At 48.4% G+C, this 25,605-nt stretch overlaps 2 protein-coding genes across 3 annotated transcripts in view; both read left to right on the forward strand.

Moving 5' to 3' along the window:
• HOGA1 (4-hydroxy-2-oxoglutarate aldolase 1) overlaps positions 1–25,605 on the forward strand; it is a 28,679-nt gene that overhangs the window by 819 nt on the left and 2,255 nt on the right. Inside the window, exons 2-6 of one of the 2 annotated variants that reach the window (XM_008950751.4) lie at positions 13,826–13,954; positions 14,140–14,267; positions 14,731–14,865; positions 15,118–15,214; positions 16,909–17,042. In XM_008950751.4, coding sequence (XP_008948999.1) covers positions 13,826–13,954; positions 14,140–14,267; positions 14,731–14,865; positions 15,118–15,214; positions 16,909–17,042 — 623 coding nt within the window. The remainder of the gene's footprint in view (positions 1–13,825; positions 13,955–14,139; positions 14,268–14,730; positions 14,866–15,117; positions 15,215–16,908; positions 17,043–25,605) is intronic. The other variant, XM_008950753.4, reaches the window with a different exon arrangement.
• On the forward strand, positions 21–9,787 carry C8H10orf62 (chromosome 8 C10orf62 homolog). The gene has a single exon (XM_003825437.5). It carries the CDS (start codon positions 4,649–4,651, stop codon positions 5,657–5,659), a length of 1,011 nt encoding a protein of 336 aa, XP_003825485.2. The 5' UTR covers positions 21–4,648; the 3' UTR covers positions 5,660–9,787.

Here is a 25,605-nt window from a genome sequence, read left to right on the forward strand (position 1 = left end):
CTCTGTGGGACCTGGGGAGATGTGAGTGGCCCTTTAGCCAGAGACCAAGGGAGGGTACACAGGCTCTGTCAAGCTGTCCAGGGATAGTCTGGTACTCAGTGGGTCATTTTATTATGGGAGAGGAACAGGGGAGACTGGTCTGGAGTCAGGAGACAGGCAGGAAGCTCCACGCTGGCCTGTAACCTTAAGCTAAACCTCACCTGCTTCAGTTTACCCAGCTGTAAACCGTTAAAGTGCCTTTGTAGCTCCCAGAGTGATTCTGGGGTTGGACTGGATAATGGGTGTGAAAGTCCTTGTCAACCTTGTCACTTGGTGCAGATGTGAGGGCATGTGGCTGGGATCACGTGGCAGCCCAGCCACAGTCCCAGTTCCCTCCAAAGTTTGTTTGTACATTCTCTTCTGGACAAAGCCTCCTTGCCAGAATTAGTTCTCCTGTGACCCCTTGGCTCCTGTGACTCCTGTTGTGGCTCCTGTGACCCCATCTCTCTTTACACATGGGTCTCCCCAACTCTGAGGTTAGGGACCAGATGATATTTGCGACAATCAACATGTAACAGAGTCCCAGGTGCAATAAATGAAGGTAGAAGAAAATGTCAAAATCTGCCTGCCCTGCTCCGCCCATCCCCATTCCTTACTGCACAATCCCCTGAGGGAGTGCTCTCTGTAGGACCATCCCACAGATGGGAATCTGGGCCTCAGAGTGACATGGTCACTGCCCAAGGTCATTCAGCTAACACATAGCTGAGCTGAGGTTTGCACCTCGTCTGACTGCATGGCCCATGCTCCATTTTACTCCCTCGCTGACTCTCATTATAAACCCTTTGGAGCTGCTAGGCCACACTATTTCAACAGTGTCTGGTCAGCACTAGCTTTGTTGTGGCTGCTATTGAGGCAGTATCGTGTAGACTGTGGACTCTGGTTTCAAATCACAGCTCTGGAGTGAGCGCCTGTAATCCCAACACTTTGGGAGGCCGAGGCGGAGGGATCATGAGGTCAGGAGTTCGAGACCAGCCTGGCCAACATAGTGAAACCCCGTCTCTACTAAAAATGCAAAAATTAGCTGGGCATGGTGGTGTGTGCCTGTAATCCCAGCTACTCGGGAGACTGAGGCAGGAGAATCGCTTGAACCCGGGAGGCAGAGATTGCAGTGAGCTGAGATCATACCATTGCACTCTAGCCTGGGCGACAGAGCAAGACTCCATCTCAAAAAAAAAAATCAAATCACATCTCTGGCACTGACTTAGTGTGGGATGATTGCTGTCCCTATCGGACACATGGGAGTGATAATGCTCATATTATGGGATGGTTGGACAAAAAAATCTGAGAGAATGCAAGTGAAATCGTGCTATAAATTGTGGAGTAATATACATTGGAAGGTACTGATTCCAATGGTAATAATGATTAAAATGACAGTGTGATTGGCATTGCAGCAAAGCTGCTTTGTGACTGTGACCCCTGGCCTGATGGACACGTTGATCATTCATAGCTCAGTACTGAGGGAATGTGCCCCTTCCTTGGGGACAATGAATGCCCTGTGGAGGGCCACGTTGAGCAGGGACACAACTGTTAAGTTTCTGCTGGTGCTTGGCTCGTGGGGCCTGGAGGTTTGGTGAGGTCCTGGTTCTCTTGAAGTGAGAAGCATTTTGAGCCTCTAAGTGAAGACCTTGCTTCAGCTTCAAGGTTCAAGGACGCTCTAGTTCAGGGTGGGGAGGGTGGACTTTGCATCTGGTGTTTGCCTGACACCCAGAGAATCCACAGAGACCCCCAGACTCTTTTCTGGACCCTCCCTTCTGGGCCACCCACCCACTCTTGCAGAGGGCATGGGGTGCCCAGGAGCACAGGCTTCCGTGGATTTAGCAGGCTGTGGGCTGCACATACTCACTTGTCTGTCTCCCTCGCAACCTATGCAGGCTCCAGCTCCCATCTGATCACTCACCCACACACCAGAGAGCCAGCGGGGTGTGGTAGGAAGAGCCCAGCATCTTGAGTTAGAGGACCTGGGCAAGAATCCTGCCACTTCTGCCAGTTAACAGAGACCTTGGGGAAACCACTTAACCTTTCAAATCCAGTCCTCATTTTAGAATAGGAACTGAGCCTTCAGGCTTCTAGCCACAGGGCCAATATAATCCTCCCAAGGCACTGTCACAGAAAACACAGAGATAGAGGGTCCCTTCCCTGCTTCCAGGGTGCGGCCAAAATGCCCAGGAAGGAAGACACAAACAACTTTAGCTCTGAAATCTGTGTTTCTCTTGCCCTGTCCTGGCCCCTGAGGTAGACTTTGCAGCCCAACACTCAGGCTGAGGAGGGAACGTATCACATTGTAAGGGCCTCCTGCAGCCAGTTAAAGGTCCTCTGAAGAGGAGATGAGGGCCAGGCACAGTGGCTTACTCCTGTAATCCCAGCACTTTGGGAGGCCAAGGCAGGAGGATCTCTTGAGACCAGGAGTTAGAGACCAGCCTGGCCAACATAGTGAGACCCTGTCTCCATTAAAACAACCAAATAGGAGGTGGAAAGCTGCCCTGGATGAATCAGTGAAGAGTTAGAGATTCTTCTGGAAAGCACTCCCTGAAACTGTGTAGCTTTTTTTTTTTTTTTTGAGACAGAGTCTTGCTCTGTCGCTCAGGCTGGAGTGCAGTGGCACGATTTGCCTCACTGAAACCTCCGCTTCCTGGGTTCAAGCGATTCTCATGCCTCAGCCTCCTGAGTAGCTGGGATTACAGGTGCCTGCCACCACGCCCGGCTAATTTTTGTATTTTTAGTAGAGATGGGGTTTCACCATGTTGGCCAAGCTGGTCTTGAACTCCTGACCTCATGGTCCGCCGGCCTCGGCCTCCCAAAGTGCTGGGATTACAGGCGTGAGCCACTGCGCTGGGCCTCTTATTTATTTATTTATTTATTTATTTTTAAGATGGGGTCTCAGTCTGTCACCCAGGCTGGAGTGCAGTGGCACGATCTCGGCTCACTGCAACCTCTGCCTCCTGGGACTAAAGCAATCTGCCCATCTCAGCCTCCTGAGTAGCTGGGACCAAAGGTGCACACCACTATACCCGGCTAATTTTTTGTATTTTTAGTAGAGATGGGATTTTGCCGTGTTGCCCAGGCTGATCTCGAATTCCTGAGCTCAAGTGATCTGCCTGCCTCTGCCTCCCAAAATGCTGGGATTACAGGCATGAGCCACCATGCCCGGCCCCGTGTAGCTCTTTTTAAAAAATCTTTTTAGCATTGCTAATTTGTACTGATTATTTGAATAGAGAGTATTCTTTTTCTTTTTTCTTTTTTTTTTTTTTTTTTTGTGACGGAGTCTTGCTCTGTCTCCCAGGCTGCAGTGCAGTGGCACGATCTCAGCTTACTGCAAGCTCTGCCTTCCAGGTTCACGCCATTTTCCTGCCTCAGCCTCCCGAGTAGCTGGGACTACAGGCTCCCACCACCATGCATGGCTAATTTTTTTTGTGTGTGTGTGTATTTTTAGTAGAGATGGGGTTTCACCGTGTTAGCCAGGATGGTCTCAATCTCCTGACCTCGTGATCGTCCGCCTCGGCCTCCCAAAGTGTTGGGATTACAGGCGTGAGCCACCACGCCCAGCCAAGAGTATTCTTTTTAAATAAAAATTATGAGCAGAGACTAGAGGAAGGGGTCATTACAGAAGGGCTCTACGGCCCTGAACTCACACCCATAAACACCTTCAAAGATGGACTTTGAATTGTTATTTCCAAATGAGGTTAGCCAACCACAGAACTAGTCCAGCAGGACTGGGAAGATGAGGTTCTCCATAAAACACTTGTGTCCTATTCCTTCCATACATAGAGTGGACCATGCTTTCTTGCAAAGATATAATATTTTGTATATATTAAAACCATTACTCTGTTAAAGAAAATATTTTGTTTAAAGCATCACAATGTTTACAACCCCATTTTGGCATTTCTTATTTTTTTTAAATGGGCTAGATGCTTTTGAGGGGGAAAAAAAAATACAGTGGCCCAGGCCTGTTTATACCCTGAGAGGCCTTGGAGATTAATTAGGCTTTTAGTTGTCTGCACCTATGGAAAGCGTGGCCAGCCAGCCCACCTGCTCACAACCCGAACCATGCCTATTTATGGGGGGGCAAATTCTGGGTTTGTAGGTGCCTCACTAAGGCAAGAGGTAGCAGCTACCATCCCGGAGTGGCCCCAGGGATCTAGACCCGATGAAGTCTCCTGTCCACTCTGCCTTCTCAGCCCACTGCTTGCCTCCCTGCCCTCAGCCCATTGCGACCTCATGTTAGTTATTCCAGAATGAGCTCCTTCCTGGATTCTTTTCCCTCTGAACTCTGCCCTGTAGTGAGGCGAGGGGCTGCAATAAGGATGGAATATGCCAGGCTGGCAGCAGACATGGGCACTGGATGGAGGTGCACTGGTCTCAGATGGCTAGGAATGGATACCAGCCCAGTCGGGGGGATCCTTCTGTCATGGCCAGCCTGACCCAGCATACTTTGCCCCCTGGGGGCCACCAGATGGGGAGAGAGAGAAACCAAAGACTGGAAGATATAAAGGCCTAAGTTGTAGAATGGATTCCAAGCAGAAGGCAGAAGGACTCAGAATTGGAGAAGCGGCCCTTTCACTGAGCCTGGGGACAGCTGTCAGGGTAGGAGACAGGACCCAGGCCTCAGGCAATGCCTGCCAGGCTAGACATGAGGGATGCTGCGGCCTCTCCCCACCCCACTCTCACCACCCCACTCTCCCCACCCCACCCGCAACTGCCTTCCTCACAATGGGGTTCATTGTTGAGGTGGTGGGGGGCACCTAGGGAGGGTGCAGCAGGGGGCCTGCCTGTCAGACATCCTTGGGGAGCCTGCCCTTTCAAGCATGAACCATACCACCAGAGATCACCCAGCGTGCTCTTAGCTCTGCCTGCCTGGTGTAGGGTCCTGGAGACCTTCTTGGAGCTCATCCAGCAGCCATCATGCAAGGTGGTGCTGGGGACTGCCCTCTTGCTAGGAGGTGGAGGTCTCATGCTGTGGGTTCAGAGAAAGAGGAGAAGAAAGGAAACCTCTGAGTGTCCACCAGACAAGGACAAGTCACCAGAATCCCATAAAGCAAAGAATGAAAGCTGGATTAAGTCCCACTTTAGCCGCCTTTCCGAAGAGAAGCTGGCCCTCGACAACAATGCCAGCACTAGTGGCAATGCTACCCAGACTGAGAGTGGGAGTGAAGAGGTCAGCTCCACGGTTCACATAGAGACCTTCACCACGAGGCACGGAGAAGTGGGCTCCGCTCTGCACCGGGAATCCTTCACCAGCAGGCAGAAGACATCTGGGCCCTCAGTGATCCAAGAGATCCACCAGGAGTCTGGAAAAGCCCCATCCACTGATGAGGCCACGTGGGCCGCTGTGGCTGCCTGCACCAAGGAGATTGACACCCAGGGGCGGCACCTGGCTCACTCCATGCTGCAGCGGGCCACAGCTTACCAGCACTCAGGTCACCTGGAGTCCAAGGACATCAACCAGGAGGAGCTGAGGGCCCTCGAGGAGGTGGAGATGAAGCTGCAAAAGAATTTCCTCACCCAGCGGGAAAACACCATAGCTGGTGCCAATCACACACACACCTTCTATGGCCACAGTCACCACAGTCACCATGGCCACCCAAGCCACCAGAGCCACAGCCTGCCTAATCACAGACACTAGATCTGTGACTTCTTGGAAGCCACCTAACCATGGATGGAGACGCCCCTGCCCCCAGCAAGGCTGGCTCACACACACGTCTGTTTTCTCTCCTATGGGGCCATCTATGCAGCCCAGGGTGAGATGCTGTGCCCAAATCCCTACTTTCTTAGGCTCCTCAGGGGGATTATGGGCTCTTTAAACTCCATGAGTGGGGTCTGCCACAGAAGATGGCCCCTGTTGGAGGGAGAGCTGGGAGGACACAGCGCAGGTGAGACAGACCCTGAGGCCCCTGAAGACCCACCAAGAGAAGACAGATGGGAGCAGGCAAGAGCCCCACACTGATGTCATTGCCTGGAACGGAGCCAATAAAGCTTTGTGTGCCTTCACTCTGAGTCCACGGGCTCTGTGGGCAGCCTAAGGTCTGGCAGGGATGGAGGGAGGGGGCTCCCTCTCCAGCAGTCCTCTGGAGTGGAGTGGAGAAAAGGCCCCCGACCTGGGGCGTTTTCACTGGGCCTCATTTAAAGCTCCATAAAACAGCTACCCTGGTCTCAGGTTCTGGAAAAGGGGTACCTCCAGACGTCTCAACACCCCCAATCTGATGTTGCCAGGGAAGAGGGGAGCAGCCAGGTATTGGGCTTGGAGGAGAAACAGGCTTTCAGAGGAGAGTAACTAAGCCAGGTGGGAATGAGGGCCCCTGTTGTCTTGGTGCTATCTTTGCTCTCAAGTCATGTGGCATCCTACAAGGCAGTTCTCTCACCAGCCCCACCTGCTTCCTGGGGCCCCTTGGGATCCATGTTAGTACCTCCCCACCACCTAAGTCTACAGCTACTGAGTGAGCACAACACTTTCTTCTTGTTTGTTTTCTCTAATGTCATTTAATTTAATTTAATTTAATTTTAAGTTCTGAGTTACATGGGCAGGACGTTCAGGTTTGTTACATAGGTAAACGTGTGCCATGGTGGTTTGCTGCACCTATCAACACGTCACCTAAGGTATTTAGCCCTGAGTGCATTAGCTATTTAACCTGATCATCTTGGGTTTTTTTTTTTTCTTTTCCCTTTTTTTCTTGTTTTTTATGTATGTATATTTTGAGACAGGGTTTCACGCCTGCTGCCTAGGCTGGAGTGCAGAGGCGTGATCACGGCTCACTGCAACCTCTGCCTCCTGGGTTCAAGCGATCCTCCCACCTCAGCTTCCCAAGTAGCTGGGACTGCAGGTGTGTGGAACCACACCTGGCTAATTTTTTTTTTCTTTTCTTTCATTTTGTGTGTGTGTGTGTGTGTGTGTGACAGAGTCTCGCTTCATTGCCCAGGCTGGAGTACAGAGGCGCAATCTTGGCTCACTGCAACCTCTGCCTCCCGGGTTCATGCGGTTCTCATGCCTCAGCCTCCCGAGTAGCTAAGGCCAAAGGCACACACCACCATGCCTGGCAAATTTTTTTTGTATTTTTAGTAGAGATGGGGTTTTGCCATGTTGCCCAGGCTGGATTACAGTGGTGATATCATAGTTCACTGCAGCCTCAGACTCAAACTGGCAAAATTCAAATAAAGTCCTTAGTTAATGACATTGTACCAGTATTAATTCTTTGGTTCTGGTCATCATATTATAGGTAGGTAAGACATTATCATTGGTGGAGGCTGGGTGAAGGATGTATAGAAAATCCCTGTACTTTTTTTTTTTTTTTTGAGACGGAGTCTTGCTCTGTGGCCCAGGCTGGAGTGCAGTGGTGTGATCTCGGCTCATTGCAAGCTCCGCCTCCCGGGTTCATGCCATTCTCCTGCCTCAGTCTCTCGAGTAGCTGGGACTACAGGCGCCCGCCACCACACCTGGCTAATTTTTTCCATTTTTAGTAGAGACAGGGTTTCACTGTGTTAGCCAGGATGGTCTCCATCTCCTGACTTCGTGATCCGCCAGCCTCGGCCTCCCAAAGTGCTGAGATTACAGGTGGGAGCCACTGTGCCCAGCCAGAAAATCCCTGTACTATTTTTGAAACTTTTCTGTAAATCTAAAAGTAATTCAATATTTCAAGTTAAAAAAAAAGTTTTCAGACAATTTGATTATGAGTGTGTGTCAAAGTTTGATTATTGTTGTAATGCAAGCAAAATGACCTGTAAGCAGCTAACTCAAATATATACTCTTGGTAAGAATATTTTTATTAAAAAAAGAATGGTCAGGCTGGGCGTGGTGACTCCTGTCTGTAATCCCTGCACTTTGGGAGGCCGAGATGGGCAGATCACTTGAGGTCAGGAGTTTGTGAGACCAGCCTGGACAACCTCGTGAAACCTCGTCTCTACTAAATATGCAAAAATGAGCTGGGCATGGTGGTGCCCACCTTAATCCCAGCTGCTTGGGAGGCTGAGTTGGGAGGATTGCTTGAATCCAGGAGGCGGAGGTTGCAGTGAACAGTGATCGCTCCACTGCACTTTAGCCTGGGCGACAAGAGTGAGACTCCGTCTCAAAAAAAAAAAAAAAAAAAAAAAGAGAATGGTCAGATCACTCACTGTTAAGACTACGTAAAGACAAAGAAGAGTAGTTAACAGCTTCTAGGCTCTTGCCTGAGAGTTGGCTGGGAGGGTGGCTAATTTTCCAGATCAAGTCTTAATTCCATTAAAGTTCATTGGGGGCTGAACACGGCGGCTCACGCCTGTAATCCCAGCACTTTGGGAGGCTGAGGCGGGTGGGTCATCTGAGATCAGGAGTTTGAGACCAGCCTGGCCAACATGGTGAAATCCCATCTCTACTAAAAATGCAAAAAATTAGCTGGGTGTGGTGGCAGGCACCTGTAATCTCAGCTACTCGGGAGGCTGAGACAGAAGAATTGCTTGAACCTGGGAGGTGGAGGTTGCAGTGAGCCGAGACCATGCCACTGCCCTCCAGCCTGGGCAACAGAGCCAGACTCTGTCTCAAAAAAAACATAAAAAAGAAAAAAATAAATAAAGTTCATCACAAAAATGCTTAAGCATTTCATCAGGAATGTAATTTCTTTCCAGAGGGAGGTCATGCAAAAAACTTTGGCCGCAGACCAGGGCAGAAAAAAATAAAGAACTTCTTTTTCTTTTGCACAACAAATTGTCAACACACACCTCAACACCTATGCTAGGCACCACACAGGAGGCCAGAATGCATCCAGGCAAAGTAAGGCAAGCACTGGGCAAGGAAAATAGAATGCTGGGTAGCCGACTTGAGCTTGTTGGCCCGCATTTGGAAGGTGTTCCAGGCAGAAGGGAACAACACAAGCAAGGGTGCAGAGGGAGGGAAGTGCAGTGTGTCTGGGGAACCATGGCAGTCAACTTGTTTTTTTTTTGAGACCGAGTTTCACTCTTGTCACCCAGGCTTGAGTGCAGTGGCACGACCTCGGCTTACTGTAACCTCTGCCTCCCGGGTTCAAGCGATTCTCCTGCCTCAGCCTCCCGAATAGCTGGGATTACAAGCGTGCACCACCACGCCCAGCTAATTTTTGTATTTTTAGTAGAGATAGCGTTTCACCACATTGGCCAGGCTGGTCTCGAACTCCTGACCTCAAGTGATTGGCCTGCCTTGGCCTCCCAAAGTGCTGGAATTACAGGCATGAGCCACCGCGCCTGGTCTTTTTTTTTTTTTTTTTTTTTTTTGAGACAGAGTCTCACTCTGTCACCCAGGCTACCGAGCAGTGGTGCGATCTGGGCTCACTGCAACCTCCACCTCCCAGGCTTAAGCAATTCTCCTGCTTCTGACTCCCGAGTAGCTGGGATTACAGGTGCGTGCCTCCATGCTTGGCTAATTTTTGATTTTTAATTTTTTAAATTTTTTTAAGACGGAGTCTCACACTGTCGCCCAGGCTGCAGTGCAGTAGCCCAATCTTGGCTCACTGCAACCTCTGCCTCCTGGGTTCAAGCAATTCTCCTGCCTCGGCCTCCTGAGTAACTGGGATTACAGGTGCCTGCCACCATGCCCAGCTAATTTTTGTATTTTTAGTAGAGACGGGGTTTCACCATGTTGGCCAGGCTGGTCTTGAACTCCTGACCTTGTGATTCACCTGCCTCGGCATCCCAAAGTGCTGGGATCACAAGTGTGAACCATCGTGCCTGGCCTAATTTTAAATTTTTTTTAGTAGAGACGGGGTTTCACCATGTTGGCCAGGCTGGTCTCGAACTCCTGGCCTCAAATAGTCCGCCCGTCTTGGCCTCCCAAAGTGCTGGGATTACAGGTGTGAGCCACTGTGCCCGGCCCAATTTCTTATTTTATAGGAGAGGTCAGATTGAAAAATTGTGTCTAATCCCACAATGGGGGTGGGGGTGGGGGATTGAAGAGTTCTGGGGACCTTTGTAGATGGATGCTGTCCATGGGGAAATATTATACAAGGAACAGGTAACGGAAATGCAGAGCAGGGAGGCCCAGTGGAGAGATCCCAGGAAGACTTCTCAGTGGAGGTGGCAATGATGATGGACTAAGAACGCATAATAATGTCTGGGGACACTCCTTATGTGATTCTTTTTAGCCACAGTAAGTCACCATGTTGCTTATGTGTCCCCAGCCCCAAACGCCCACTCCCCTCCCTGCCACCCCAGCTCCCAGAGCAGCAAGTGTAATCGTGGGGGCAGGGGAGAGTATCTTCCTTTGTCTTACAGCTGGAGGGGGCCTTGTACACCCACTCCTAATATCACAGTAGGTGTACAATGAGAGGTCATTGAGAGCAGCCTCCCCTTCAACACCAGCCACCCTCCTGATTTAAGGTTTGAGCACTTTCTCCTGACTCCATAAGAATGACAGCTAACACTTATTAAGCACCAGGTTCTATTCGAAGTACTTTATAAATAGTATCTCATTTAAACTTCAAAACAACTCTGAGAGGCTGGGTGTGATGGCTCATGCCCATAATCCCCAGCACTTTGGGAGGCCAAGGCAGGCGGATCACCTGAGGCCAGGAGTTCGAGACCAGCCTGGCCAACATGGTGAAACCCTGTCTCTACTAAAAATACAAAAATTAGCCGGCATGGTGTCGGGTGCCTGTAATCCCAGCTACTCAGGAGGCTGAGGCAGGATAATTGCTTGAGTCTGGGAGACAGAGGCTGCAGTGAGCCGAGGTCGCACCACTGCACTCCAGCCTGGGCAACAGAGTGAGACTCTGTCTCAAAACAAAACAAAACAAAACTCTGAGAAAGGCACTAATATCATCACCATTTTTTAACTGAGTTAGCCTGGGCTTCTCTGACTTCAGGGCCTGTGCATCTGACCGCTCTTCTGTGAGCCCTCTGCTTTTCTGCTTTTTCCCCAGTCCCTGCTTCATTGGAGATCCTGGCCTTTTCCTCTCCTCTGGCCCCCTCTCTACACTAACAGGGACACATCAGGCTCACACCTGGACATCTAACCAGGGTGAAGGAGGGGCTCTTTGGGGTACCCACTCACAGATTTCTGGGACATTTTCTTATCCTTTAAAACAGTCCTATAAGCTAGGATTGAAATGATTTCACTGTCATCCCATAGAAAAGGAAACAGACTCAAAGATGTGATGTGACTTGTTCAATATCCAGAGGTGACTCTTGAGTCTAGTGCTGCCCTGACTACGCCACACTCCCTCTTCTCCAGCCAGGCACTTCTTCCTTCTTGGGAGTCAGGCATGAGTCAGTTGCCCCCTTCAATGAGACAGAAGAGAGGGCTGTGTCATAGAAGCTTTGAGCACAGTGTCTGCTTCTGACTCCCAGAGTGCAAGCCTCAGCTGTCCTGCTGTTTAGACCAGCTCCACCTGTAGGGCCCCTGGAACTGACCAGCAGGATGAGAGGTGAAGAAAGAGGGTGATGGTGGCTGAATCAGTGGCCGCAGCAAGAACCTGCCCCAGCCCAGGACGGCAGGCAGGGTTGGGGAGGAAGATGACTTTGGTATTGGAACAGAGAGAGTGGCGAGAGTTTGATCTTTGACTCTTTAGTCAGAGGGTGCTGGTCCAATCGTAGCTAGATTGGAGTCTTCATCCAGGGCTGGCAGCTTTTACGGAGAGCACTGCAGCCTCATGTAGCAAGACACAGGGAGGCCCTTCCTTGGGCTGCTAGCCTGACACACAGGAATCAATCCCCCAGAAGCAATCCCACAGGAGCAAGAAGCTGTGTACCTCCAGACGTTCCCTGCAATGTTACCAATGCAAAATAACTACCAAAAAAAAAAGCAGCTAAATATCCAATGAGAGATATCCTGATATCCTGGCAACTCACTCTGGAATCTGATGGTGTAGTGAACAGCATGGAAAAAGGTTGGTGGAATGAAGTGGAGTCTACATCACACAGTGTCCCCTGAAGGATGACTCACAGGAACAATTTCTCTTGGTCCCAGTGCCAGGAAACTCTGTGTTTCTCCGGGGCAGTTGCTTTGCTTTTATCTTTTGGGTTCTACATGTCTGTTAGCTGACCATGTTTCCCTTTTAGCTCTGGCTATCGGGAAACTCCACATCGAATTTCTGGCTCATTTCTCACAACTATATGGCAGGAACTTTGTATACCAATACTGCTTGTGGCCTTATTTTCATTTCCTTCTCCCAAATAGCCTCCAATTTTTTTTTTTTTTTTTTTTGAGACAGGGTCTTGCTCTGTCACCCAGGCTGGAGTGCAGTGGCACAATCATAGTTCACTGCAGCTTCAAATGCACCTGGTTTATTTATTTTTTATTTTTTTGTAAAGTCAGGGTCTCACTTTGTTACCCAAGGTGGACTCGAACTTCTGGCCTCAAGTGATGCCCCCATCTTAGCCTCCTGAAGTGCTGGGATTACAGGCCCAAATATCCTTCTATTAATTAAGAATCCTGTTGTATTGTACTCTGTGTTTGTAAACTACTTCCATTTTTTTTTCTTTAATGGAGTGGGATGGAGAGGAGAAAGAAGAAGAAAGAGAAAGTTAAGCGGGCTGGGCACTGTGGCTCACCCGTAACTGGTACAGGTATACTGGTTAGACATATCCCAAGTAAATGATTGATAAAAACAGGAAAACGCAAAATAAAGCAATGAGATTCACTTTTCACCCAGAAAGTTGGCAAAAATTTGTTCTGACAATACCATGATTTGGCATGTATGACATTCTATGCTGCTCCTGAGGTCTACACTGATTGTTTAGAAATGTGGTGCACAGTCAGGCATGGGGTCTCATGACTGTAATCCCAGCACTTCTGGAGGCTAAGGTGGGAGGATCACCTGGGCCCAGGAATTCGAGCCAGCCTGGGCAAAATAGTGAAACTCCATCTCTACAAAAAAAACTACACAAATTAGTTGGGCATGGTAGCTCATGCCTGTAATCCTAGGTGGCTAAGACAGGAGGATCACTTGAACCCGGGGGGCTAAGGCTGCCGTGAGCCGTGATTGTGACACTGCACTCCAGCCTGGGTGACAGAGTGAGACCCTCAAAGAAAAAGTAAATACATAAAAAATGTGTCACAGATGAAGGTGCACATAGATATGACTCAGCAATTAACACACCAAAGTATCTGAACTCTAGAGGAACTCTTAGACATATGCACAGAAGACTTTACAGAAAATGTTTGTTTCAGCATTGTTTGCAATAGCAAATAGAAGAAAACATTCTTTTCTTCTTTTTTCTTTTTTGGTAGAGACAGGTAGGCCATTTTTTGGTAGAGACAGGCAGCCATGCTGCCCTGGCTGGTTTTGAACTCCTGGGCTCAAGCGATCCACCCACCTTGGCCTCCTAAAGTGCTGAAATTATAGGTGTGAGCCACCAGGCCCAGCCAAAAGAAGGAAACATTCTAAATGCTCTCAACAAAAGAATGACAAATAAATTGTGTTCTAACCTTACAACAGAATACTATACAGCAATTAAAATGAATGAATCAGGGCTACGTGTGCTTTTATGAACAAAGCTCAAAAAATAGTATTAAACAAACAGCAAACTGCAGAAGGCTATTTAAGCTTAATTCCATTTCTACAAGGCTTAAAATTGTAATAACCTTATTACATAAGGATCACTTGAGCCCAGAAGGTCGAAGCTGCAGCAAGCTATGGTTGAGCCACTGCATCCCAGCCTGGGCAACAGAGTGAGACCCTGTGTCTAAAAAAGAAAAATGATGTGAACAGTCATTGCAGCTGTGTGGGAACCTTCTGCCTGCAAAGATGGGAAGGAAATGTGTGAAAGATTATGGTGTCGTAAGGTAGGAACACCAATGTCCTTCTTGTTCGGTAGAGGATGGGAAGGAGTTGGTCAGCTGTGTCTCTTGCAGGCTTCGTGGTCCAGGGCTCCAATGGCGAGTTTCCTTTCCTGACCAGCAGTGAGCGCCTCGAGGTGGTGAGCCGTGTGCGCCAGGCCATGCCCAAGAACAGGCTCCTGCTAGCTGGCTCCGGATGCGAGTGTGAGCCAGAATGCCCTGGGCCCTGGGGGTGGGTGGATGTGCAGGATCCAGGCTCCTAGGCCCTAGCTTGGGTCCTGTCTCCTTGTTCTGCCTCTTCTGGGACATGCTGAGGCACCTTCACTTGGCCCAGTGTCCTGGTCCAGGCCTCCTTCTGCCTGCTCTCACCTCTCTCCTTCCTCTGGCAGCCACTCAAGCCACAGTGGAGATGACCGTCAGCATGGCCCAGGTCGGGGCTGACGCGGCCATGGTGGTGACCCCTTGCTACTATCGTGGCCGCATGAGCAGTGCGGCCCTCATTCACCACTACACCAAGGTGTGTGTGAGGCCTGAGACCAAGAGGAGGCTCTGCCCAGGGAGAGGAGATAAGGGAAGCTGGGAATAGGGTGGTGCTTCACATGAACGGCAGCTATAGGAAACGGGTGGACTGCCACCATGGATCAGCTGCATGACATTGGGAGGCTTACCTGACCACTCTGTGTTACTGCTTTCTCCCCTCTAAAATTGGAGGAATGATGTCATCTGTCTCATAGGGTTGCAGTGAGCATTAAATGAGATCAGGAACATAAAGGCCTTAGAACTGTGCGTGGCATATGGAAAGCACTACATAAATATGACCCACTGTGATTGCTTACACTCGGGGCACGTAGCATGGGAGGGAGGCCTGTCCAGGTGGCCCTGTAGTGAAGCAGGCTGGGACCTGTGGGTGGGCAAGTCTCTGGCTCCTGGGACCTGGGGCGGCTGCCCTCTCCTGCTTTTCTCTGCGCCCCCCTCCCCAGGTTGCTGATCTCTCTCCAATCCCTGTGGTGCTGTACAGTGTCCCAGCCAACACAGGGCTGGACCTGCCTGTGGATGCAGTGGTCACGCTTTCCCAGCACCCGAATATTGTGGGCATGAAGGACAGCGGTGGTGATGTGAGTGGCAGCAGCTCCGGGGCTGGGGTCCTCTCCTCCTTTTCTGGGTCCTAGCACTTTTGCTCCTGAGGGCAGCTCTGAGATCTGTTTCCAACCTTGGCTTCTGTGTGGATTCTCTCTGTCGTGCGGGCTCTCTGGGACTTTCTTGAGGGCATCTCTTTGAGCACTGGGCTTTCATTCCACCACACTTACCCGGCCCTCATCCAGGATGAGGCTCTGGGCACAGCTCTCACACCACATTTGCTGTTGCAGGTGACCAGGATTGGGCTGATTGTTCACAAGACCAGGAAGCAGGATTTTCAGGTGTTGGCTGGATCGGCTGGCTTTCTGATGGCCAGCTATGCCTTGGGTAGGCCGCCCACTGCTCTCAAATTGTCATGGGTGACCAAGAGATACCCAGGCACCTGGGTCTTCCGGGAGAGATCGTGAGGGCTGGGGCTGGGTCTGCAGATGGTAGTTTGCCAGCCTGCCCACTCTGAAAACTCAGAAACCTGGCCACGCCGCTTACCTGTCTGAATTCAGGATGCTGTGAGTAACCTTGTTGGCTGAAGGAGGATGGCCGTGTACAATCCCTGGCCTGTAGTAGGGATGCCTGCAGTTTGTTCTGAGTCCTGAGCTCCATGATTAGATGACAAACTTAGCTGCTCTAATCCCACCTTGTACATCATTCTCTGAGGGCAGAGGCCCTGGGGCCCTCCTCTGTAGTTCAGGAGTCCATTTTCCTCTCCCCTGTCCCAGGCCAGAATGAATTGTCAGATCTACAGAGTTGAGCCAGGGATCTTCAGTTGCCTGATCAGATTCTGTTCCAATCCAGGATCCCTAGGAATGTCACTTAGATCAACTGCTCTTGTCTGTTTGGGGTCAGGGTCCTTGGGTTTGGATTAGATTTGAGTCCTGGAGGGAAGGGAGAAGAAGGGAAGCTGTTCCCTTCAGCTGAAGCCCCAGTGAATAGAGATTTGAGTGACTTTTCCAGCACTGCAGGGGAGAATGCTTGTTCCTATTCCATCTGGTCCCTCCAGACTTTGGCTGGTTGTCTAGGCCTTTGTACATCTCCCCTGCCATGTCATGGCCTCTACGGTGAAGGGGAAGAAGAAGGGATCCATTTCTCCCTCATTCCTGAAAGTGGAGTAGATTAAAAATAAAAAAAAAAAGCACAGGCTCTGGAGGCTGGGGGGAATCTCAGCTCTGCAGTTTATTCACTGAGTAATGCTGGGCAAAGCATTCACCTCTCTGGGCCTGAGTTTCTACTCTGTGTACAGAGGGATCATGAGGATTAGAGAGCATCAGGGCCATGCTGCTGTAGCGCGCCTGGGACACATAGTAGGTATTCCACAAACAACAGCTCTATTAGCTCACTCTGAATTGCCTACTCTCTCTACGGTTTTGAGGCCACTGTGCCTAGGGTTCCACTCCTATCTAGCCTTAGAAGCATACTTACAGGCTTGCAGAAGTGGCGGGGGTTTCTGAGATCACAGCCAAACCCATTTTCATTGCCCCGATGGGCACAAAGAGGACTAGAGAGGGTCTCATTCAGGTTTATGCAGTCAATGGGAAGACATGCCTGGTGACCTGACTCTGTCCAGAGTGCTTTCCATGCCCACTGCTGTCTCTGGTTGCATCCACTGGGGGGAATAAAATTTCAAAAGAGCAAAGGCTTCCCATCCGTCCTACCCTCTTACAGGACTGATGAGTCAGGGGGCTATTGGAGGAAGCTGGAGGTGTCAACTGTCAGATGGGATTTTATTCCGGGAGGGGTTCAGGGAAGGAACCGTCCTTGAGTTCACTTTCAGGCTCTGCTCCCTGCCCCTCACAGATCAGCCCTGAGCAGTGCTTGACCTGCGGGATTCTATTTTGAATATGCAGGCAGCTCTTCTCTCTGGAAATGTATACTCTGGACTCACAGAGCATTCCTTTGATGTAGCCAGCCAAGTGACATAGAAATCTGTATCTAATGTCCCCAGGCTGAAGAGGTGCTGGGACCAGGGCTTGGGATGCCTGGAGGGGAGAGGCTCTGGCTGATGTTCTGCGTCTTACTTCGTGCAGGAGCTGTGGGGGGCGTCTGCGCCCTGGCCAATGTCCTGGGGGCTCAGGTGTGCCAGCTGGAGCGACTGTGCTGCACGGGGCAATGGGAAGATGCCCAGAAACTGCAGCACCGCCTCATTGAGCCAAACGCTGCGGTGAGCCAGTGGCAGCGGGGTCGCGGCGTGGGGGGGGTGGGCAGTCTGTGTCCTCATTGGAGCAGGACCCAGGGCTGGCACCAGGCCCCACTCAGTCTCTTCCTTTCAGAAAATCCTTTGAGAGAACATCCCAGTGTGGGAACTCCTTGTGACTCCCAGAAAATCCTGACTTCGGACAAAGTCGAGCACTACTGATTGTCAAACTTAAGTGTGCATTAAAATTTCCTTAGGGGCGAATTAAAGTTCCAACTTTTGGGCCCAAGAAGATGCATTGAAACAAACATCCTGTGTGATTGTGACAGAGTAACCCTAGGACCACACTTAGAGATGCCTGGAGAGAAAGAGTGTAAACCAGGGGCCTCTAAATCCGTGCTATCGGGGGCCAGGTCCTGAAAAAATAGGAATGATTGGGGCTGGCAAAGGAGTTAGAAGGCAGGAGAGTGTTGTCTTCAAATAATCGGTTCTGTGGTCAGACTGTATACCCCAATTCTTTGTTGGGCAAGCAAAGGAGAACTTCAGAGAGAACGCCAATCAAGTTCAGGGTCATTCTGAAGTCTGAGGCAACAGAAAAATATGTGCCCCTGTATTCAAGTTTTAATGTACATTTTATCCTTTCTTTCCTTCGTTCCTTCGTTCCTTCCTCCCTCCCTCCCTCCCTCCCTCCTTTCTGTCTTTCTTTTTCTTTCTCTCTTTCTTTCTTTCCTTCTTTCTTTTTTTTAGACAGAGTCTTGCTCTTTTGCCCAGGCTGGAGTGCAGCAATCTCAGCTCAGTGCAACCTTTGCCTCCCAGGTTCAAGCAATTCTTGTGCCTCACACTCCTGAATAACAGAGATTACATGTGTGCACCACCATGCCCAGCTAATTTTTGTTTTTGTTTTCATTTTTCAGTAGAGATGGGGTTTCACCATATTGGCCATGCTGGTCTCAAATTCCTGGCCTCAAGTGATCCGCCAACCTCAGCCTCCCAAAGTGCTGGGATTACAGGCATAAGCCACAGTGCCCGGCCTATTCTTTTTTTCTTTTCTGAGACATAGTCTCGCTCTGTTTCCCAGGCTGGAGTGCAGTGGCACAATCTTGGCCCACTGCAACCTCCGCCTCCCTGGTGTGAGCAATTCTCCTGTCTCAGCTTCCCTAGTAGCTGGGATTACAGGCACGTGCCACCATACCTGGATAATTTTTTTGTATTTTTAGTAGAGATGGGGTTTCACCATGTTGGCCAGGCTGGCCTCAAACTCCTAACCTCAAGTGATCCTCCTGCCTCGGCCTCCCAATCTTTTTTCTTTTATTTTTTTTATTTTCGAAACAGGGTCATTCTCTGTCACCCAGGCTAGAGTACAGTGGTGTGATGACAGCTCATTGCAACCTCAATGTCCTGGGCTTAAGCAATCTTTTTTATTTTTTATTTTTATTTTTGTAGAGATGGGGGTCTCACTATGTTGCCTAGGCTGGTCTTTATCTCCTGGGCTCAAGCAGTCCTCCCACCTCAGCCTCCCAAAATGCTGAGATTACAGGCATGAGCCACCATGACTGGCCTACTGTATATTTTATATTTAACTTTTTATTTTATTTTATTTTATTTATTTATTTTGAGATGGAGTTTCACTCTGTGCCCAGGCTGGAGTGCAGTGGCACAATATCGGCTCACTGCAACCTCTGCCCCCGGGTTCAAGCAATTCTCCTGCCTCAGCCTCCCAAGTAGCTGGGATTACAGATGCCTGCCACCACACCCGGCTAATTTTTGTGCTTTTAGTGAAGACGGGTTTCACCATGTTGGCCAGGCTGGCCTCGAACTCCTGACCTCATGATCCACCCGCCTCGACCTCCCAAAGTGCTGGGATTACAGGCATGAGCCACTGCGCCTGGCCAAACTTTTTATTTTTAGATAATTATAGATTCCCATGCAACTTTAAGAACTAATACAAAGGGATCCCATGTACCCATGAGCCAGTTTTCCCCAATGGCAACACCTTACAAAACTGTAGAATAATTTCACAGTCTGGATATTGACCTTGATACAGTCAAGACACAGAATATTTCTGTCCCTACAAGGATCCCTCATGTCATCCTCTTATAGCCATGCCTACTCACATTTGCCTTCACAGGCTCCTTAACCTCTAGCAACCACACATACATTCACCATTTTATAATTTTGTCAGTTCAAGGGTATACTATATGGAATCACATGGTATATAACTTTTGGGGATTGGCTTTTTTCCACTCAGCATAATTCTCTGGATATTCATCCAGGTTGTTTGTTGCATGTATCAATAGTTAATTCCTTTTTATTTCTGAGTAGGATACCATGGTATTGCCGTACCACAGCATGTTTATTTATTATTTACTTATTGAGACAGGGTCTTGCCCTGTCACCGGGGATGAGTGCAGTGGCAGGATCATTGCTTATTGCAGCCTCAACCTCCTGGCTCAAGCAATCCTCCCAGCTTATCCTGCCAAGTAGCTGGGACAACAGGTGCACACCAACACACCTGGCTAATTCTTTTTTATTTTTAGTAGAGACAAGGTCTCGCTATGTTGCCCAGGCTGGTCTCGAACTCCTGGTCTCAAGCCATCTTTCCTCAGCCTCCCAAAGTGCTGGGATTACAGGCATGAGCCACCACGGCTGGCCCCCCACAGCATGTTTAACCATTCACCTGTTGAAGAACAGCTGGGTTATTTTCAGTTTTTGGCTATTAAAAGCTGCCATGGGAAGGGAGCAGTGGCTCACACCTGTAATCCCAGCACTTTGGGAGGCCGAGGCGGGCAGATCACCTGAGGTCAGGAGTTTGAGACCAGCCTGGCCAACATGGTGAAACTCCGTCTCTACTAAAAATACAAAAATTAGCTGGGCATGGTGGTGCACGTCTGTAATCCCAGCTGCTCGAGTGGCTGAGCAAGAGAATCGCTTGAATGCGGCAGGTGGAGGTTGCAGCGAGCCGAGATTGTGCCACTGCACTCCAGCCTGGGTGACAGAATGAGACTCCGTCTCAATAAATAAATAAATAAAAGCTGCCATGAACATTCATGAACAGGTTTTCGTGTGTCCATAAGTTTTCATTTTTCTGGGATCAATACACAGCAGTACAAATGGTGGGTCATAGGGTAGTGGTATGTTTCATTTTCTGAGAAACTGCTGGCTGGGTGTGGTGGCTCACGCCTGTAACCCCATCATTTTGGGAGGCTGAGGGGGGTCGATTGCTTGAGCCCAGGAGTTCAAGACCAGCCTGCGCAACATGGGGAGACTGTCTCTACAAAAAATACAGAAAATTAGATAGATGCGGTGGCATGCACTGTGGTCCCACGACTCGGGAGGCTGAGGCAGAAGGGAAGATCCCTTGAATCTGGGAGGTTGAGGCTGCAGTGAGCTGTGATTTTGCCACTGCACTCCAGCCTGGGCTACAGAGTGAGATCCTGTCTCAAAAACAAAAACAAAAACAAAAACAAACAAAAAACAAACCTGAAACAAACAAACAAAAACCCAGAAACAAACCTGCTAAACCTTTCCAGAGCAGCTGTACTATTTTAAATTTACACTGATGTAAACGTATGAGTGATCTAGTTTTTCTGCAGCTTTGCCAGCATTTGGTGTTGTGACTATTTTTTATTTTAGCCATTCTGATAGATGTATAGTACAGATGTATGGTACAAATTAAAACCATCTCATTGTGGTTTTAATTTGCATTTCTCTGATGGCTAATGCTATTGAACATTTTTTCATGTATTTATTTGCTATCTGTATATCCTTTTCAGTCAACTATCTATACTTCTTAGGCATTTTAAAATTGGATTGTTCTTTTGACTGTTGAATTTTAGTTCTTTATAGCTTCTAAATACTAGTCCTTTGTTAGATATGTGGCTTGTAAATATCTTTTCCCAGTCTATAGCTTGTCGTTTCATTACCTTAATAGGCCTTTTGCAGAGCAAGTTTTACATTTTGATGAAGTACAATTTATCAACATTTTCTTTTACGGATCATGCTTTTGGTGTCAAGTCTAATAACTCTTAAAGAGTTCTGGGCATGGTGACTCACGCCTATAATCCCAGCACTTTGGGAGGCCGAGGTGGGTGGATCACGAGGTCAGGAGTTCAAGACCTGCCTGGTCGAGATGGTGAAACCCCGTCTCTACTAAAAATACAAAAAAAAAAAAAAAAAAAAAAAAAAAAAATTAGCTGCGGGTAGTGGCAGGTGCCTGTAATCCCAGCTCCTCAGGAAGCTGAGGCAGGAGAATCGCTTGAACTCGGAGGGCAGAGGTTGCAGTGAGCCGAGATCATGCCATTGCACTCCAGCCTGGGAGACAGTGAGACTCCATCTCAGGAAAAAAAAAAAAAAAATCTTGAAGAGTTCTTAGAAGATCGTAAAGATTTTCTCTTATTTTTTTCTTTTAAGTTTTATAGTTTTATGTTTTATAAGTCTGTGACTCATTTTGAGTTAATTTTTGTATAAAGTGTAAGACTTAGGTCAAGGTTTTGTGTTTTTTTTCCCTAATGGATATTCACTTGCTGTAGCATCTTTTGCTGAAAAGGCCATCTTTCCTCCATTGAACTGCTTGCGTGCCTTTGTCAAAAATCAGTGGGGCATATTTGTGTGGGTCTATTTCTGGGTTCTCTATTCTTTCCATTGATGTATACGTCTATCTCTCTGCAATACCACACAGACTTGACTACTGTAGCTAAGTCTTCAAATCAGGTAGACTGATTCCTCCCACTTTGTTCTTTTTTTTTTTCCTTCAAAATTGTTTTAGTCTAATTTCCTTAACTTTCCATATAAATTTTACAAGAATCTTGTTTATATCTACAATAAAATCTTGCTGGGTCTTTGATCGAAATTGCGTTAAGCCTGCATACCAATCTGGGGACAACTGACTTCTTTACTATATTGTCCTCCAGTCCTTGAACATGGTACATTTCTCTGTTTATTTAGATCTTCTTTGATTTATTTCTTCAGCATTTTGTAGTTTCCAGCCAACAAGTCCTGTACATATTTTTAAAAACTGACACCTAAGGATCTGGTGCAGAGTGGCTCACGCCTGTAATCTTAGCATTTTTGGAGATAGAGACGGCAGTATTGCTTGAGGCCAGGAGTTTGAGACCCACGTGGGCAACATGGCCAGACCCCATCTCTTTAAAAAAAAAAAAAAAAAAAAAGACACCTCTGCACTAGGATCTGTACTAGGCATCTATGGACATCCTGCTGCCTGGAGGGTAGAAGAGCCCCCTGGCTGCTCCCTACACACTGCCTCCACTGCATTGCCTGTGTGTCTGGCAGCAGGTGGGGTGGGCTCTGGTGGCCTTTTGAAGATGAGCAGTGGTGCAAGTCCTGACTTCCCTCCACCTGGCCTGCTCTGACACCACCCAGCTGGGAGCGGGGGTGGCAGTTCAGACTCCTTCACTCAGTCTTTGCTGGCCTGGCTGGTTTTCGGCTGGAGTAGAGCAGTTACTGTCTGAAAGCTTTCCATCTTGCTAGGCAACCCCTTTTCTGGTCCTCTGGCTAGAGAGAACTGGCTTCTGTTAGTGCGTGTATTGTCTGTACCCATTGGCACTGCGTGCTTGCTGACTTCTTCAGCTCCAAGTCTGGGCCAGGGTACGTAGCACTGTGTTACTTCTTGGGTCTCTAGGTCCCTTGTTGGTCTTCCTTCTCTCTGCCTTCCAGAGTCTTCTTATGTCTTTTATATAATGTCCAGATATATATATAATTTTTTATATAATGTCCAGATAATATTTTTATGTAACGTCCAGAGCTTTTAGTTGTACTTATTGGGAAGAATTGGGACAAGTACATCTACTCCATCTTCCTGAAAGTAAATACTCTAAGTATTTTTCTAAATGGTGATTTTTTTCCCCCTAAGAACATTAAAGTGGGTGAAAAAATATTGAAAATTGAGAAGTAGGTATGTTAAAACTCACAGCACTATTTTAGGCTTAAATATTTCATATACCAAAAACATGATTTATTATAATTTTATTTTCCTGGCTTTAATGGAAGCAAACTCATCAAAACATATTTTTCCAAGTCTACTTCTAGAGAAAGAATAACCGTTAAAAAGACACCAGCAGGGCACAGTGGCTCACTCCTGTAATCCCAGCAATTTGGGAGGCTGAGGCAGGAAGATCATTTGAGCTCAGGAGTTTGAGCCCAGCCTGGGCAATAGAGTGAGATTTTGTCTTTAGTAAAAATAAATGAAAATTAGCCAGGTATGGGGGTGTGCAACTCTAGCCCCAGCTACTCAGAGGCTGAGGCAGGGAGATTGCTTGAGCCCGTGAGGTCGAGGCTGCAGTGAGCTACGATCATGCCACTTCACTCCAGCCTGGACAAAAGAGCAAGACCCTGTCTCAAAAAAAGAAATTTAAAAAATACAATAAATAAAAATGAAAAAATACACCAAAAAATACATGGGGCACACATGATTACTTATGCATGAGCCTTCTATATGGTGGGGCACAGCTCTGTTGGATCCTGTCTTTATTTAAAGTTTCGTTCATTGTGGATATTTTTTGCATTAATTTTGATTTTTAAAAAATATTGCATTGAAATATTACTTATTTTGGCTGGGCACGGTGGCTCACGCCTGTAATCCCAGCACTTTGGGAGGCCGAGGCAGGCAGATCGCCTGAGGTCAGGAGTTCGAGATCAGCCTGGCCAACATGGTGAAACCCTCTCTCTATTAAAAATACAAAAATTAGCCAGGCATGGTGTTGGTCACCTGTAATCCCAGCTACTCGGGAGACTGAGGCAGGAGAATCACTTGAACTCAGGAGGCGGAAGTTGCAGTGAGCCGAGATCGTACCACTGCATTCCAGCCTGGGCGACAGAGTGGGACTGTTTCAAAAAAAAAAAAATTGCATTGAAATATTACTTATTTTGATGATTGAGGTTTTTGGCCTCCCCTTAAGTTTTGCATGCAAGGTAAGGGCCTCATGGGCCTGGCTGCAGTCCCAGGCTGAGCTAGGCACTCCACAATGTTTTGTTTGGGTAAAGTGGTGGGTGGGCTCTAGAGCTCCCTCACAGCTGTATCCTTACCTCAAAGAGGCAGATTAACTTAGATTTACAGAAACGACAGCTGAGGAGGTAAATCTGAGTCCCTCTGGAGGTGAAGGTGCTTCTGAGATGGGACCTTCTATAAATAGGTTATAAGAACTTGCAGAAACGAGGGCCCCGTTGGGCACAGGCCGTCCTGCACATACTGAACATTCCACTGGGGTGGGGCCTCTGCTCTCCCACTCCCAGTGCACCTCTGAAAACGAAGGTCCCAGAACCCGCATGCCACCGGGACAGGAAAAGGAGTGGCTTCCAGGGCTCATGGGAACTGGTCTAATATTAGCGGTGTTTTTCTCATCTGGCCCTTGGGACGTCTCTATGGGGTAGGTGTTGTTATCACTCATTTCACAGATGAAGCAGCTTGGGCTGCCCCTGGGGAAGAGTGGATGCCTAGCTGTCATCCCAGATCTCTGCGTGTCATCCCGCCCTACCCCATCCTGCCTCACCCTTCATTCTGTGTCCTCTCCTGTGCCAGCTCTGGGCACATACCCAGGAATGCCTGGAACACCTTTCTGCTGCCTAGGCTGTAGGCTCAGACACCCCGAGAACAGCTTGATGTCACTCTATTGCCCATCCCTGGTCAAACACAATGTCCTTCCTCCACCTTCCCACCAGCCTGCCTCCTGCCCCTGGCTATATTTAGGACTTTCTACAGTCTTTGCCACCAACCCCTTCTTAGGGTTTGAAGAGGGGCCACATCAGATATCTTTGGAAACCCATGGCAGGAGTGAGCTTTTCTCTGGGTACCTCTTATTTCCATCCTGTATCCTGGGTCTTTCCCACCGACTCAGGCTTTGGGTAAAAAGGCCAGGCTATTAGAACATCATGGGGGTGGCGAGGCCTGCAGGAGGGTGGCTTACCACCCATTCCAAGAAAAAAAATCCATGCTTGATAAAGCCTCCGGGACTCTAGTGGTAAAGTTATTAGTCAATCTTTCATCAGTGGTTCCTGGCCTTTTTATCCCAAACAACCTTTTATTTTTATCCTCCTAAGGTTTTAGCTGCTCTCCAAATAAAACTTTCTTAAGGACTACTTTTGTAGTTTTTAGGTAGTGAAAGATTCATCTAATATTTCTGATCAGCATGAAATAACCAGTTGCTATACCAAAAGCAAGGAAATTTGATGCTTCATTTATTCTGTAATATTCCATACATGATTTTAAATTATAATAGGCCAGGCGCCGTGGCTCATGCCTGTAATCCCAGGACTTTGGGAGGCCAAGGTGGGCAGATCACTTGAGCTCAGGAGTTCGTGACTAGCCTGAGCAACATAGCAAGACCTCGTCTCTACAAAAAATGCAAAAATTAGCCAGGCATGGTGTCATGCACCTGAAGTCCAAGGTGCTCTGGAGGCTGAGGTGGGAGAATCGATTGAGCCCAGGAGGTCTAGGCTACAGTGAGCCATGATCATACCACTGCACTCTAGCCTGAGTGGCACAGTGAGACCCTGTCTCAAAAAAATAAACATAAAATAAAAATAAATAAATTATTATGGGTGCAGTGGCTCATGCCTGTAATCCTAGCACTTTGGG

The sequence above is a fragment of the Pan paniscus genome, chromosome 8, assembly GCF_029289425.2.
Source record: "Pan paniscus chromosome 8, NHGRI_mPanPan1-v2.0_pri, whole genome shotgun sequence".
Lineage (NCBI taxonomy): Eukaryota > Metazoa > Chordata > Mammalia > Primates > Hominidae > Pan > Pan paniscus.

Coding starts and splice junctions, on each gene's coding strand:
- C8H10orf62 (XM_003825437.5), top strand. CDS start 4,649: ATGCCTGCCAGGCTAGACATGAGGGATGCTGCGGCCTCTCCCCACCCC.